The sequence below is a fragment of the Rutidosis leptorrhynchoides genome, chromosome 6 (assembly GCF_046630445.1).
Source record: "Rutidosis leptorrhynchoides isolate AG116_Rl617_1_P2 chromosome 6, CSIRO_AGI_Rlap_v1, whole genome shotgun sequence".
Taxonomy (NCBI): Eukaryota; Viridiplantae; Streptophyta; class Magnoliopsida; order Asterales; family Asteraceae; genus Rutidosis; species Rutidosis leptorrhynchoides.
The window spans coordinates 226,375,819-226,393,887 of NC_092338.1; the positions used below are offsets into that span (position 1 = coordinate 226,375,819).

General features: G+C 34.7%; 1 protein-coding gene across 1 annotated transcript in view; it reads right to left on the reverse strand.

The window, feature by feature from the left end:
• Nucleotides 1-8,033: 8,033 nt before the first annotated feature.
• LOC139854415 (sodium/calcium exchanger NCL2-like) overlaps nt 8,034-18,069 on the reverse strand; it is a 46,627-nt gene continuing 36,591 nt past the window's right edge. The window contains exons 2-7 of the mRNA XM_071843720.1: nt 10,067-10,273; nt 9,752-9,933; nt 9,533-9,651; nt 9,170-9,443; nt 8,689-8,997; nt 8,034-8,279 (exon numbers count right to left, since the gene is read on the reverse strand). Coding sequence (XP_071699821.1) covers nt 8,034-8,279; nt 8,689-8,997; nt 9,170-9,443; nt 9,533-9,651; nt 9,752-9,933; nt 10,067-10,273 — 1,337 coding nt within the window. The remainder of the gene's footprint in view (nt 8,280-8,688; nt 8,998-9,169; nt 9,444-9,532; nt 9,652-9,751; nt 9,934-10,066; nt 10,274-18,069) is intronic.

Consider the following 18,069-nt stretch of genomic DNA (forward strand, 5'->3'; position numbering starts at 1 on the left):
GCGGCTAAGAGGAAAGGACCCGCCTTCCAAGGCAAAGGAAAAGGAAAAGGGAAGATGGTTACCCCAACCAACAACAACAAGAAACAAAAGGTTGTCGGAAAGGCTAACCCCAAGGAAGATCCGTGCTTTGGTTGTGGTGAAATAGGTCACTGGAAACGTAACTGCCCGATCTACCTTAAGGAGTTGAAGGAAAAGAGGGATGCAGGGCAAACCTCAGGTAATGTATATATGGTATACATTGAGCTTAGTATTACTTCTTCTAATACATGGGTATTAGACACAGGATGTGGAACTCATATTTGCAATTCTTTGCAGGGGTTCAAAAGAAGTAATCAAGATGCGGGAACAACAAGTCTCTTCATGGGAAATGGAGCAAAGGTGCAAGTGAAAGCTCATGGAGACTTTGTTTTGAAGCTTCCAAGTGGTTTGGAGCTTATTTTGAAAAATGTTTTGTATGCACCCGATTTATCACGAAACATTATTTCTGTATCCCGTTTGAAACAATATGGTTTTAATCTTAATTTCATTAATGATGATATCCATGTTTCTTTAGATAATGTGTTCTATTTCAAGGCTTCGCCTTCGAATGGTATTTATGAATTGGTTCATGATGACACATCATACAATAGCTTAATGTTCCATGCAAACACCAAGAAACTCAAAAGGGATTTGAGTGATTCCTACTTATGGCATTGTCGCCTTGGTCACATAAACAAGAATCGAATGCATACACTTCAAAAGAATGGACTTTTGAAATCAAATAAACTAGACTCGTTTGATGTTTGTGAATCTTGTTTACAAGGCAAAATGACTAAAGCACCTTTCAAAGGGACCAATGAAAGGGCTAAGGACTTATTGGGATTAATACATTCGGATGTATGTGGACCCTTTAAGCCCATAACTAGGAATAGTGAAAGATACTTCGTCACCTTCATTGATGACTTCAGTCGTTTCGGATATGTCTATTTATTAAGGCACAAGGATGAAACTTTTGAAGCATTCAAAGAATATCAAAACGAAGTACAAAATCAACTCAATAAGACAATTAAGGTACTTCGTACCGATAGAGGAGGTGAATACCTAAGCGATGCTTTCCAAGATCATCTTAGAAGTTGTGGGATTATCTCGCAACTCACTCCTCCTGGAACACCCCAACTTAATGGAGTTTCCGAAAGGAGGAACCGAACCCTAATGGATATGGTTCGATCTATGATGGCTAGAAGCTCATTGCCTCTATCATTTTGGGGTTATTTTCTATGCTCCGCGGCTCGTTTTCTAAATATGGCCCCGACCAAGAAAGTGGAACAAACTCCTCATGAGATGTGGTTTGGAAAACCTCCATCTCTATCATACTTAAAGGTATGGGGATGTGAAGCTTACCCTAAGCGTTACGTCCCTAATAAGTTGAATGCTCGATCCACGAAGTGTATCTTCATAGGATATCCCAAGGATGATATGGGATATTATTTCTATGATCCATCCGAGCAGAATGTATTTGTTGCTCGAAAGGCTGAATTCCTTGAAAATAAGTTCCTAATGGAAGAAAATAGTGAAAGGAAGATAGATCTTGAAGAGGTTCAAGATCAAGTAGATGATACACAATTGGTTGACACTAGCACTCAACATGAAAATGTTGAGAGTGATCAAATGGATGATCAAAGCACACAATACGTTCGCAGATCTGGTAGGATTAGTAATCCTCCTAAGAGATATGGGTTTCTCATGGATGGTTGCTATGTGGTTGATATGGATGAACCAACAAACTACCAAGATGGTTTATCAAGGATTGATAAGGATAAATGGCAGGAAGCCATGAACGCTGAGATGCAATCCATGTATGACAACCAAGTTTGGGACTTGTTGAACAACCTACTGGCTCAAGGCTAGTTGATTCTAAATGGCTTTTCAAAATGAAAACCGACATACATGGAAAATCGGATACATATAAAGCTAGACTTGTAGCAAAAGGTTTCACTCAAACTCAAGGGGTTGACTATGATGAAACTTTTTCGCCTGTGGCAATGCTAAAGTCTATTAGGATATTACTTGCCATTGCTGCTCATTATGATTATGAAATATGGAAAATGGATGTCAAGACCACTTTCCTAAATGGACATCTTGAGGAAGATGTCTATATGGTTCAGCCTGAAGGTTTTGTTGATCCGAAGTGTCCTAAAAAGGTATGCAAGTTAAAGAAGTCAATCTACGGATTGAAACAAGCATCTAGAATATGGAATCATCGTTTTAATGAGGAGGCCAAGAAATTTGACTTCATTAAAAATGGTGATGAAGCTTGTGTATACAAGAAAGCTAGTGGGAGTACTATCATGTTCCTTGTATTATATGTGGATAATATATTATTATTTGGAAATGATATTCCGGCAATAGAAGGTGTTAAAACTTGGCTAAGTAAATGCTTCTCCATTAAGAATCTTGGAGAAGTACAATACATTTTGGGGATTAGGATCTACAGGGATAGATCCGAGAAACTGATAGGTTTGAATCAAAGTGCATACATTGAAAAGATCTTGAAAAGGTTCAAGATGGAGAACTCTAAGAAAGGTTTGGTACCTATTCAAAAGGGAACACTTCTCAGTTCATCTCAGTGCCCCACCACGAGAGATGAACATGAGAGAATGAAGAAAGTCCCATATGCGTCTGCCATTAGGTCAATCATGTATGCAATGATATGCACGAGACCGGATGTGTCATGCGCTCTAAGCCTGACAAGTAGATACCAGAATAACTCAGGAAACAGTCATTGGATTACTGTCAAAAGTATATTAAAATACCTTAGGAGGACTAAGGATATGTTTCTAATATATGGGTCTGGTGAGGAGGAACTCGCTGTAAAAGGTTACGTGGACGCGAGTTTCCAAACTGATCGAGATGATTCTCGATCACAATCCGGTTATGTCTTCACGTTAAATGGAGGTTCGATCTCTTGGAAGAGTTCAAAACAGGATGTTGTTGCTTTATCCACTACAGAGTCAGAGTACATCGCCGCATCATTGGCAGCTCAGGAAGCTGCATGGATAAAGAAATTCATCGACGACTTAGGAGTAGTCCCTTCCATTCAGGACCCTCTTGAGATCTTTTGTGACAACGAGGGTGCGATTGCACAAATCAAGGAACCTCGTGCTCACCAAAAGACCCGTCACATTGAGCGGAGATTCAACTACATAAGGGATGAAGTTGAAAAGGGAAAGATATGTATTCTCAAAGTTCACACAGATCTTAATATTGCGGATCCACTCACGAAGCTCTTACATGGTGCAAAACATCAAGGGCATGTTAGTGCATTAGGGCTTCGATATTCTAGTGATTGGTCATGATCTGTTTTAAGTAATGTATCGAAATGAAATTGTTTAAACTCATTAATATAATTATGGTATTAATTTATTTTGAGCTATGTTCCTATTTTGCATATTTTATCCATGAATAAGCAATTATTCTAAATTTCGTAGTCGATCACATTTGTGGGAACAAGTGTGAGGTTTAGACTATTATGAACTCGGATTGGTATACATTCACGGGATGAATGTGGTGCAAGGTTGCAACCAAGGTTCATAGATATTTGCGGGATACAAATATTGGAAGACCCGCCCTCAAGACTTACTAAATGGAGCCTTTGTGGTTGATCACATGTAATCTTGAGTAAAGGCGAATATCATTGTATCCTCTGACCTGAGATACATATTGGGTTCGGATATTTACCAAGTATTGTACCATGATTCTTTCCTTCGCTATTCTGAAATATGGTAGTTCATAAGGAAGAGCTCAGGTATAATACAAAGTACATATTTAGGACGTATGTAGTTAAGATGGAATTTGTCCCTCTTATTCGTTGAGAGTCAGATGTCTAAAGCCTGATAAAGTTAAATCTATAAGAGAGTGATCACTCTGTATCTCTTGGAGTTAACATGACATCTAGGATGAAAGGATTAATGAAAGATTCACCTATTCATATTCGAGATGGGAACTTGAAAGAGATGATGTTATTGAATGGCAAAAGTCATAATATATTGGGGATGATGGACGGTCGTTAGGTGGTATCCATCACTTGCATTAATTTCTTATGTTTCTTGTGCAAGTGGGAGATTGAAGGTATTTCGTATGCCCGAGAGACATATTAAATTAACGTGGCCACTATGTTATGATCCAAGTCGGGTCATACCCAATAACAAGCTTACCAACACTTTATATGTATTTATTTTAACGGATGGACTGTTAAGTAAATACGCGACACTTGGATTTTAGAAAATCGGTTTTCTAAAGTATTATCACTTGAGGTAAATTATTTGGATAATTTATATATAATTGTTTATAGGTATAAATGATTATATTATTTTATATTTTATAAAAGGTTTATAAAATATAAGTAACATAAATAATGCATGGTTTTATTTAACAAGTTTTGTAATTGTATTAACAAGTTTTATATAAATTACACTTGTTATTTAAATGAAAAAGGAATGCAGTTTTTGGGACTCCTGGGTGTGATTCCCATGCTTGCTTGGTTACTTGGAACAACATATTCCTTAAGCATGCAAGACTCTTTTTAACCAAGGCATTCCTTGACTCAAGATAAGAAGTTAACAAGCAAAACACTCATAAAAAAACTGCAATATTTCTGCTGTAAGAGAGCTGCTAGCCGTGGCTGTTTAGAGGGAGAAAGGGAGAGTTTTTTCTTGGTAATCTTGTTATTCAAGTGTCTTAAATCCTAACCAAATCCTTGGTGGTGTTGGTAACAAAAGGCTTGTCGGTATAACACTCTTGAGGCTTCAACTTAGAGGCTTTCATTCCATCATCTTCTAGCACACTAGTAACAACCCTCAACTAGCTTGAGGAAGTATATATATCTTCTCTACTTGTTATATTTGTAAGCATTTATCCAAGACTTGATATTAACAAGGAATTTAACTAAATGGTTGAACATATAAACATGAACTTATATTCATGCTTCCGCTTTCTTTAAATCATAAAAATGGGTTTATGAACTTGTAAATCTTAAGAACATGTTGTTTATAAGGTTGTTAAATTCCATCAGTTAGAAGGATTAACTTTTGTTTGCGAACAAGTTTAGAATTAACTAAACTATGTTCTAGTGATTTCATGTTTAAACCTTCGAATAAGATAGCTTTATATGTATGAATCGAATGATGTTATGAACATCATTACTACCTCAAGTTTTGTGGATAAACCTACTGGAAAAGAGACAAATGGATCTAGCTTCAAAGGATCCTTGGATGGCTTGAAAGTTCTTGAAGCAGAATCATGACACGAAAACAAGTTCAAGTAAGATCATCACTCGAAATAAGATTGTTATAGTTATAGAAATTGAATCAAAGTTTGAATATAATTATTACCTTGTATTAGAAAGATATATTACTGTAAATAAGAAAGATTTCTTGAGGTTGGATGATCACTTTACAAGATTGGAAGTAAGCTAGCAAACTTGGAAGTATTCTTGATTTTATGAAACTAGAACTTATAGAATTTATGAAGAACACTTAGAACTAGAAGATAGAACTTGAGAGAGATCAATTAGATGAAGAAAATTGAAGAATGAAAGTGTTTGTAGGTGTTTTTAGTCGTTGGTATATGGATTAGATATAAAGGATGTGTAATTTTGTTTATATGTAAATAAGTCATGAATGATTACTAATATTTTTGTAATTTTATGAGATATTTCATGCTAGTTTCCAAATGATGGTTCCCACATGTGTTAGGTGACTCACATGGGCTACTAAGAGCTGATCATTGGAGTGTATATACCAATAGTACATACATCTAAAAGCTGTGTATTGTACGAGTACGAATACGGGTGCATACGAGTAGAATTGTTGATGAAACTGAACGAGGATGTAATTGTAAGCATTTTTGTTAAGTAGAAGTATTTTGATAAGTGTCTTGAAGTCTTTCAAAAGTATATGAATACATATTAAAACACTACATGTATATACATTTTAACTGAGTCGTTAAGTCATCGTTAGTCGTAACATGTAAATGTTGTTTTGAAACCTTTAGGTTAACGATCTTGTTAAATGTTGTTAACCCATTGTTTATTATATCTAAAGAGATGTTAAATTATTACATTATCATAATAATATGATGTATTAATATATCTTAATATGATATATATACAGTTAAATATTGTTACAACGATAATCGTTACATATATGTCTCGTTTCGAAATCCTTAAGTTAGTAGTCTTGTTTTTACATATGTAGTTCATTGTTAATATACTTAATGATATGTTTACTTATCATAATATCATGTTAACTATATATATATCCATATATATGTCATCATATAGTTTTTACAAGTTTTAACGTTCGTGAATCACCGGTCAACTTGGGTGGTCAATTGTTTATATGAAACCTATTTCAATTAATCAAGTCATAATAAGTTTGATTGCTTAACATGTTGGAAACACTTAATCATGTAAATATCAATTTCATTTAATATAAATAAACATGGAAAAGTTCGGGTTACTACAATTAGCCCATAACAAAAGTAAAAACAAATAAAAGATAAGAATTAATGGAGAAAATCATACCGACATAAAAGGAATTGCAAAACAAGTACTTGATTAGATAACTTGGATGTTTGAAATATGCTAAACCCTAACTAACTCGTGTTTTGCCTCTGAATGCAGAGTAAAAAAGTTCTGAAGTACATAAAACTGACCCTAAGGCCTCTATTAATAACTTCTAAAACCGCCATCCCAAGACGACGGCTTGGATGGGAAGCCGGCGGCTTCCCTTGACTTGGATTGGGGCCTACGTTAAACTTGACCTTGAAGAATACTTCGTATTTTTCTGTATAACTTAAGCCGGCGGCTTGACTTCTTTCGAATCAAGACGAGAATATCATCCAAATTTAGCTTGAACTTGGGTAGCACGAAGATTAAACCGTGTGATTTAAGTCGGCGGCTTCAGTGTAAAGCTTGCGGTTTGGCTATATTTTGCTTGGTTCCCAAGTTCTTCAATTCCTGCTATCAAATCTAGAACATTCCGGAATATCACATGGAGGCCGGCGGCTTCATCCATTTTTCTGCATTTTTTTTACTGTTTTTCCTATGGTTTGATACATAACTTCAACAAAATATTAAAAATACCTATTTCCCCATTTTTACCCATTTTAATGTGTTTTAGTATTAAAATGACTTTAAAATGCCAAGATAACTCCTCAAAATGTTATCAAAATAATGTATAATTTAGGAGTTATCAGGGTCCAATTGTCAAGTCATAACCGTCAAATTCTGGAAGGTTCACTTAATGGGCGGTTATCTATGGGCAATTACTTAATAACCGTCAATCGAGTAGCTATAAATACAAGGCTTGATGTTCATTTTATGACATTTTATTGGAACCCATGGAAATTTATTGTGGTTCTCACCCTTGGTGGCGCAGCAAAAGACAAAAACAACATCCCCTTCACCCCTCAACTCTAATCGAGGTCTGTAGATCGAAGGTTAAAATGACATACCTTTGCATTCAAGTCAACTTTGACCTGATCAATATCCACTTCAATATGTACGGAGTATATAATTATATTGACTGTTATTTTATTTACTTTATTATATATTTATTTTTTGAATTTAATAGGCTTTGACTACTAGTCTTTTAGTTATTATATAGATATAGATAGATTTGTCTAATAGTTAATTAATTATTTATATGAATTGAGAATGAATATAATTTTTCAGACAAAAATATAAAGTCTGTTATCTACAATTTGCAGACTTGATCACATTTTATTTGGTAGACATGATTAAACACATCGATATCAGACATAAAACATCTTAAAAAACAAATATCATCGACTTAATCCACCTTAATGTATAACATTTGTTTATTCACATATTTAAAGTTGTGGTCAACGTATTGTTTTTTAACCATAAATTGACATTTTATAACCTTCATATATAACTTGATATTAGTTAATTACATAATACATATGGAAACATTTTTTTCGAGTAAATGAATAGAGACAAACTGAAAAACAATGAAAGATTACTGAGCTAATTACCAACCACAAACAACAATAAGCATATACAAGGCGAGTAGCGATACTGGGTACATGAGATAAATCATGTAGCCCGTCCAAAGTGGATAAACGGTCCTCGTACTTGTGAAAATCGACATCCCTCCACAAATTATAAACACAACCAAAACTTGAGCTGATACGTCCCATGGCAGGTCTCTTATGTACACTACTGACAAAAACGTCGTCAAACTACTTAAACTACTCATGGCGACTCCCGAATAAATCTGCAAAAGTATATATTTAGTAAAATGTATCAAACATTTCATTTCTGAGTGTCATGCTCATATCTATTCTTTATGGTGTTTAGAAGAGGCACATAAATGACTAATAGGCCTAATTTCATAGGGCTAACATAATATTCAAAATATATGATGAGAATGTTTAACATAATGCATAATCCAAGTGTTGAAAAAAAAAAAAATAATAAGTATATATTATATCTTTATCGTAATTACTGTTATAACTCGTCCAAAATAAAATTAATATAATAATAAAAAAATAAATTATTGTCGATGATGGGATCAACATTGGGTCAAAATTGTTAGTCTATAAACATCCTATAAGTGAACCATTTAAAGTACACTTTCAGTAAAAAAAAAATGTTAAGTAGGATTGCAAGCAGGTATTCAATACCTGTGAAAGCGTTAAAGATGCAGCTCGCTCAGTCTTTTGTCTTGCGGAATTGATTGTTGCTAACAGTCGAGATATGTTTGAGAAACATGGTACTATAAAGTATGGAATGAAGAAGCTTGGGACATTTGCATTACTAGCAAAAGTCACTAGGTTAGAAGTAAGTGGTTTCCCAATAACCATTGTCACAACAGTTCCAAATAGTACCAAACATAGAGCCTCTAAGAACTCTAATATCGAACTCATGTTGTTAGGGGTTTGCTTAGGTATCAAAGCCATTTGTTGTTCTTCGTCTGCATCTGCATTCGCATCCTGTTTTTGCATAAACAAATAAATGTAACTTTTTAGTACATTCTAACTATGTATCATTAAAATTAGGCAAGTTAATGTTACAAATAGTCTTGAACTAAATAAAGCCTTCTTCTAATAAATAGTTTTCACTAGAAAAAGAAGACTATTTAAGTTCTTGAAAATAGAAAGTTACCCTGTTGTGTTTGATGAAGAAACTTATAAGAGGTTTATAGGTGCCATTTTGAGCGAGTGACTTTCTTGTATCCCTTAACCATTTTGTCATAATTCTAATAAATTCATTTAGTTGAATAAAATCATCGCCTGAAATGTCGAATTGTTCCATAACCTTCTCTACCAAGTCATCACTTATTTCTCCTTGTTCTTGCAACTGTATTCCCAATATTAGGGTTTTTAACTCAGATTTGGACACTTGACCATCATTATTTACGTCAAGTCCATCATAGATCCTGTACATCAATACCATCAGTCATAAATCATGATGTTTCCTTCTTAATTAAAAACAAAAAAGGGTTATTAGATATTATTTAATACAAACTCTTTAATAAGTCGCACGTTTGGCCTTCCATCTCTAGAGAGCAGTGCTTCTAATTTGCTCTTAACAAACTTTTGAGTCACGTATTCAACAGTCCTATTTTGAATCCATGGTTGGAACATCTACAAGTAAATTAAATAGTATTTGTTAATCATTTTAACTTAATTAAGCCAAAAATAAGTTATCCAGGTTTGTGTAACGAATAAAACTTAGAAGACTAACCTGATACAACATATAAATAAAGAAGAGAGACACCACAAGGATGAGAGTAACTAAAATTATCACTCGAGTTACAGACGTTGAAGTGATGATTGCTGGTAGTTGGAGAAGGACAAAGGGAATCGATGAAATAAGCATGATTCTCGCCGTGTAGTTTGTTTCTATATCTGTTGTAACTCCATATGCTAAAAAAACAAAAGATCATAAGCGACCGGGTTTTTTTTCTAAAAAACATACCGTCCGACCCACAAGGTTGTCAACTTGTATACCGCTACACCATAAGTCCTTTGGTTGTATATGATATTGAAAGTTAATTACCTGACAACTTTGTTACGAATGATGGCTCGTCTTCAGGAAGTTGAGGCTCATCGTTTTCTTCATCATCATATGTAAAATTATAGCTACCAAAAGTGATGACCGAAGGCCAAATAAGAGTTAGATTCATGACTGTTGATCCTGTTAGTATACTCATTCCAATCTCAGTGCTACTGGATGCATCTTCCACATCATTCGATAATCCAGTTTCTGTAATTTAATGATCAAATATACATAATTAATATTTTGTTTGTATCATTTTAGATTTGTGTGTTTCATAATTCCATTTGATGAAGAGATCTTGTTAGTGCATATTCATGAATCCCTAGTTATGTATTCATTAATGCGTCATGTAATATTGAACATTGTGTGTTGAACGTTGTTTACTTATGTGTGACTATTGAATATTAGTTATCGTACATGAACATTTGAAGTCAACGATTAAACTCATCTGACAGTCGAGCGACTGCAAAAAAATCGATCGACTGAGTAACACAATCGACCAACTGACAGAGTCAGTCGACCGACTATGTGTGATATCAGTATATATACGAATTTAACCCTCATTTTTTAGGTTACGCATCATAACAACCCTAGGTCGTCTGCAACTCGTCCCTTACGTCCATATACCACATAATATCACGTTTAGGCTTCGTGTTAATGAAGAAAATATCTTGGTTTGACCTGTACGAACCCCAAAACCCTTAGTATATTTTATTATTGCTTGTTCCAGTGTTTATATATATATATATATATATATATATATATATATATATATATATATATATATATATATATATATATATATATATATATATATATATATATATATATATATATATATATATGTTAGGTTGATTCTAAGATCCTTCCAGTACGTCTACAAGGTGGTAACAGAGCATTGGTTCTGAATCAATCGTTTTATTTCGTTTTTATTTTTGGTTTATGGTTAAAAGTGGTTTTGGATCAAAATATTTATGTTTTCACGTTAAAGGTTTAATTTTTATTGATTTAGGGCATTTGCAGAAGTCATACGAAGGTCTGTTAAGTGTTTGTATGTGTTTTTTCGTCAAATATCGTGCAAAAAATCATTTTTAGTTCAAAACCCTAATTTTTGAAAAACTGCCGCTGTCAAGAACACCGTCGACCGACTGTTCCTTCAATTGACCAACTGAGTAACCGTTTGTCTGAACATCTACCGTTTGTAAGACCATCAACCTACTTTAGTAGATCATCGACCGTCTATTAAGTATCATCGACCGATTGAGCTATCCCTTTGATCGTTTGAGTGCTACAATTGACTAATTGAGTTTATAATACCAAGTGACTAAGTGTAACAGACTGTTGACACTTTGACTTAAGATAGACAACCGACTGTGTCGACCATCGGCTGATTGACAAGGACAATCGACCGACTGTTGGGACAACCGACCGACTGTATAGCAGTTTAATACTTTAAAATTTATGAGAATTTTTAAACATTATCTGAACCATCATTATACACTTAACTTGACTACGCCATGGCGATTACACCTGGTTTCCAGAACCTTTTAATGGCAGGCAAAGAATTAGGAAGCTTCACTTGTGTTCCTAGACTTGAAAACCTAAATGACTATTGTCACGACCCTACTTTTTCCGTTATCTTTTACCGTTAATTATTTAACGACCGTTAACTGTTAATTGGGTTACGTCATTTCATGACCTATATTATTATATTAGTAATAATATATTAATTATTATGTGTTATGTGAATATATGAATTCATATTTTAAATCGTACGTTTATACGAATCGCGGATTTCTGTCCGGCGAATCTTTTCGGTTTTCAAACCAACGGTCGCGTTTTTGGGATATTTAAATTCTAATCATTTTAAATATGATATTTTAAGATCATATTATTATATAGTGTATTTATATTTATTTTTCGTCGCTCGTTTGTTATCTTTCTGGATTTTTAATCGCTTAACTGCGTTTTCGCGTTTCGGGACTCGTTCGGGCTTTCGGGTCATCAGGAATTTACATTTAAGTGAGATGGACCAAGTGGGGCCCACCCCACTAAGAATTTCGGCCGAAGCCTCATGGGAGGGGGGAGTAATTCCCTTGATTTCTTTTTTTTTTTTTTGACAATTCATTTTATCATTCCACAAAAATTATCAAAACCTAATTTGCACTTTGCTCTCCCTCTTCCTCCCTCCTTGGCCGCCGCCCACCTTCACCAACATCATCATCTTCATTAATTTTTCAAGCTTGGATCAAGAGATTATCTACATAAACGCGTTCCTCGTTCCGTTCTCTACGCGATTATACTTCTCGTTTCTTGATTAGGGTATAAACCCTAACCCTAGAACTTTCAATTTTTTATTTATTTTTCTGTATTTTATATTTATATTATTAGTATGATGATTATTAGTTGTTGTAATGTTGATTGTATGCGTAGAATTACTCGTAAACTTATGTTTTCGGTTTGATAAAATAGGGACAGCAGCTTTTTCGTGTGTTTTTGATATTGTAACTGATGTTGATCATAAAATAAAGTATATAAATGAGTTTCTCTCATCAAGATATTAATTTTAGACTCCGGATTCATGTCGTTTCGATTTCCGGAACCCTAATTATGATCAAAGTGGTATTTTGTTAAGATTGAATGTGATTTTGGTATGAACCATGTTTGGTCCAAATTTGTGACCATATTTGGTGACTTTAGGGTGTGTTAGTGTGTTAGGACTGATGGTGGGGAGAACTTTCATGTTCGGGTCATCTCAATCCGAGCCACGAATCACCCGTTACGTCCAAAACACGTTTTTGATTGAATTAGAGTCCAAGTGGTGTATTGGATGTATAACACGACTTGTGGACTGTTCTTGGGGTGTTCTTGAGTGTATCAAAGTGTCGGGTGGTTTACTTAGGCGGAGATATATGTAAGGCTCGCCGAAAACCGACACCCGGGGCTCAGGATACGACCCGATGAACTTTTGATTTAAAATTTTTGACTAATTATTAAACTTAGGATATAAATAATGGATTTCATTATAATTTAATTACTTATGATAAAAAAAAGGTAATTATTATTAATTACAACTTATGATATATATTTATTATATCATTTAATTAATATTTATGATTTAATTAACTTTTTAATTAAACATATGATTAATAATAATTCATTATTAATGGAAAAATACTTATGATAAGTATTAAACTTATATTATGAGATTATTATAATAAGACTTATAATAAGGATTAAATAATTATTTAATTATTATAAGACTTAGTTATTATTTAATTATAATTTAATTATTAAATACTTATGATTTAATAATTATAATTAGAAACTTATGATATGATTAATAATTCATTATCAATTAATAATACTTATGATATGATTTAAAATTTATTATTAATTAATAATACTTACATTATGACTAATATTTAATTAATTAATTAAATACTTATGTTATATTAATTATATCATTTAAACTTATATTAACTTTAATAATTCATTTTAATTTAATAAAACTTATGTTATGACATAATTAGACATATTTAACTTTAATAAACATTATAACTTATATTATTACTATAAATTATACTTTTAAAATTTACGTTGACCATGTTTGACCAAGGTTGACTTTTGAGTTGACTTTCGGTTGACTTTGACTTTCAGTTGACTTTTGTTGACTTTCTAATTAAGGAAACTTTCCTAACTTATAAACTTTCCTAAAATAGCAACTTTCTAAATTTGGAAACTTTCCAAAAATAGAAACTTTCCAAAAATAGAAACTTTCCAAAAATAGAAACTTTCCAAAAATGGAAACCTGCTAAAAATAGAAACTTTCTAAAAATAGAAAGTGTGTGTCTGTAAGCTGTTCCGATCAAACCGATGCATATTGAGTATTGTTCTATGACTACTTGCAACATGTACAATAACTATCATACTAAGACTTGACCTAAGTTAGTTATTTATATCGACCTGCTTTATTTATAGGTCGGCGTTGTAATCATTCCTGATCACTGTAATACATTTGCTGTTCGCTTAATTGTGTTGGTTACTTCATTACTATTAAGGTGAGTTATAGTCCCGTTTCTACATACTTTTCAAAGTATATTTTTGGGATGTGATTACATACATTTTATTTCACGTTTAGACACAAGTGACAATTAAATTTAAATTATTTATTGTGAGTTGGAGAAAAATATTCCCTAGTCTGGTAACTGTAATCATTGGTTTCTACTGGTGAACGCGAATCCTACGGATAGATCTATCGGGTTTGACAACCCCATTTCGAGCTAGTCGCGCTAGCAATTTATAATCGGAATATTTAGTACTTCGTAATTTGTTGTAGATACACTGTCCAAGTGTATATTTTTATTGTGTTTGGCAAGGGTAAATAAAGGGTTAAGTGGTTACCAGGTGGCTCATTGATAATGGAATAATGTTTAATGTTTTCTAACATTTTTAAATCTTGTGGTCTAAAGTTTATTCAATTATTTAAACCTATAATTCACTCAACCTTTGTGTTGACAGTTTACTCGCATGTTTTCACAGGTACTTGAGTTTATGTGATGCTTCCGCTGTGTTTAGAAGAGTCTGCATGCATTTGGGCAGATTTTTATGAAACAATTTATGAAACTTTGGCTTGCATTCGGTTTTTGAATAATTAATACTTGTGGGTTGTTGACAATGTTTTCGTGTCAACTTTGGATTATTAATATGTTGGGTTACTTTTAAACTACATATTTTGGTATGCTTTCCTTTTTGGGAAACTTTTGAAATAAAAGAATGCAATGTTGTTTATTAAATTCATTTAAGTTCGATCAAGCTGTGGGACCAAGTGACGGAGCCGTTAAGTATTTTGACGGGGCCATCACAGTTGGTATCAGAGATCTGGTTGTAGGGAACTAAGCGGTCTTAATGTGGTCAACCCATGGTTCTTAGGGTGCATTAGAGTCTAGTCTACAGCCCGACCCTTTTGCTATAGCATTATTATGCATTTCATTTTGTATGAGTTATATCATTAGCATTTATATCTTTTGGTATGTGGTTTGCGGTTTTACTGTTTGCAGATGTCGACTTCGAGCGATAACTCAGTTGCTGCTCCTGCTCCTCCGGCTGCTGCCAGACGCCGTGCTGATCAACCGAAGATCGATGATCCTGTTCACTACTACTTTTCCACCCTTACCCATATGAACAGGGCTTACAATGAAGTGACGCGTATTAATGCTCTCAGTGATTGTATGTGTATTTTGCCACATAACGAGATGATGGACCAGATACGAGCTAGTATGGATTCGTTTGTTAGCTTCAAGAACAATGTTGGGATCGAGAGTCGTAAGCGTAACCGTGAAGTTGACGCTAGGTTTGAGGCTCTAGAGAGCACAGTTCGTGGTTTGAAGGAAGAGTTGGAAGAAGTGAAAGGAAAGTTGCGGAAGTATGAGCCTTCTGCTGAGACTCATGCTGGCCCAGCTTATCACACCCGCTCTAAGCAGATGTGATATGATGATTCATGATTGATAATTTATTTCATAAGACTTAATGTCCTTTCATACATACATTTTTGGGTTATGTACGACGTTTTGCCGAGGATTTTATTAAGATTTTGTTATGGGATGTTTTTCATTATGTATGGATGGTTATTTTTATGACATCTATTATCATTATCACATTTTACTTCTGATGTTGTGACTCTTGGCATGTTATATTATGCGTAATGTAGATCATGTATGTTAGGTGCTATGTATGTTGTATGATGTTATCATAAAATATGTATGCATGTGGTGGTTATTTCTATAACAATCATAACTGTCATGTTATTACTCATAGTGGTTACTGACTATTATTTTAATGGTTAATCTTTTCGTGTTCGATCTATTCCTTTATAACACTGGTATTATTCTTAGTACTAACGATTGTGTTATTCTGTTTTGAAGATCATGCCTCCTAGAGAGTCCAACAAAGCCCGTATCCAACTTCTTGTTACCGAAGGGATAGCTGCTGCTATGGCAGCGAATGCTAATGCGAACAACAATCAGGTGGGATGCTCCCACAAAACGTTTATGGCAAGTCGCCCACAGGAATTCAGTGGTACAGAAGGACCCATAGGGCTTACCCGCTGGTTCGAGAAAATCGAGTCTATTTTCAGGGTTAGTCGAGTCCGAGAGGAGGACAAGGTTAGTTTTGCTAGCTGCACTTTGAAGGATAGTGCATTGACCTGGTGGAACAACTTGGTTAACAGTTTGGGAAATGATGTGGCTTATGGTTTAACTTGGAATAATTTCAAGGAAAGAATGATCACCCGCTACCGACCTAGGGGTGAGCTTAAGAAGTTAGAGGTTGAACTTAAAAACTTGAAAATGAAGGGCACCGAATAAGATGCCTACGAGCAGAGATTCTTTGAGTTGACTTTGTTGTGCCCTAATGTTTATGCCGATGAGAATCTTAAGATTGAAGCTTACATTGATGGGTTGTCTGAGAAAATTGAACATGGAGTTGAATCTAGTGAGCCCCAAACTATTGAGGCTGCGATGTCAATGGCTCATAAGTTGAATGATATGATCTTGAGAAGAAGCAAGGCTGTTGTAACTGAACCCAGTGAAGAGGCTGTTAAGAAAGCTGATAATGGGAAGAGAAAGTGGGATAATAACCGCAATCAAAACCAGAATCAGCAGAAAAAGCAGGATACTTCTGGTTCGAATAACCGTAGTCAGCGTGTGTGTCCATGTTGTTACAAGGCTCATGATGGTTTCTGTACCGTGACTTGCAAGAGGTGTTCCAAACAGGGACACATTGCTAAGGATTGTACGGTGCTTCTGCTGGGTTCTACTGCTCCTGCCGCAGGTGGTAATAATGCTAGTAATAGAGGTGGTAATGGTAATGGCAATGGAAAATTGAATAATGGTGGTAATCCGAGAGTTTGTTACGAGTGTGGGAAGCCGGGGCATTTCCGTGATGCCTGTCCCAACAAGAAGACTGCAGAGACTGCGCGTGGTAGAGCATTCAACATTAACGCCAGGGATGCTGAGGAAGATCCTAAACTTGTTACTGGTACGTTCTCGGTCAACGATTTATCAATTTATGTACTATTTGATTCAGGGGTTGATTTGAGTTTTGTGTCGAGTAAATTAAGTCCAAAAATCAAAACACCGTTAACTCCTTTAGACAATACGTATGTTGTTGAAATAGCTAATGGTAAGGTACTCACTGCTAAGACTGTGCATCATAAGTGTAACATTAGTTTAGCTGGTAGAGATTTTGAGATAGATTTGGTACCGATTGAACTTGGTAGTTTTGATGTTGTTATTGGGATGGATTGGTTATCTGCGAATTGTGCTGAGATTGTGTAATATGATAAAGCAATCCGTATTACTAATGTGGTTGGAGAGCCGCTGATGGTTCTTGGAGATAAGAGGTGCCGACAGTTAAATCTTATTAGCTGTTTGAAGGTTCTTAAACATCTTCACAAAGGCTGTCATGCTATTCTAGCCCATGTTGTTGATTTCGAAAGAGAAACGAAGAGTGTTGGAGATGTTCATGTTGTTAGAGATTTTCCCGAGGTATTTCCCGAAGATTTACCTGGCCTTCCGCCACAACGCGCGGTAGAATTTCAAATTGATCTTGTTCCCGGTGCTGCTCCTATAGCACGTACTCCTTATCGTCTTGCGCCTTCTGAACTTCAAGAATTGTCAAGTCAACTCCGTGAGTTGTTAGACAAAGGTTTTATTCGTCCTAGTTCATCCCCTTGGGGAGCTCCTGTTCTGTTTGTTAAGAAGAATGATGGTTCTTTTCGTTTGTGCATTGATTATCGTGAGTTGAACAAGCTTACTATTAAAAACCGTTATCCCCTTTCGAGAATTGATGATCTGTTCGATCAGCTTCAGGGTTCATCTGTTTATTCAAAAATCGATCTTCATTACGGCTATCATCAGTTGCGTGTTAAAGAATCTGATGTTTCGAAAACTGCTTTTCGCACCCGTTACGGTCACTTTGAGTTTCTTGTTATGCCGTTCGGA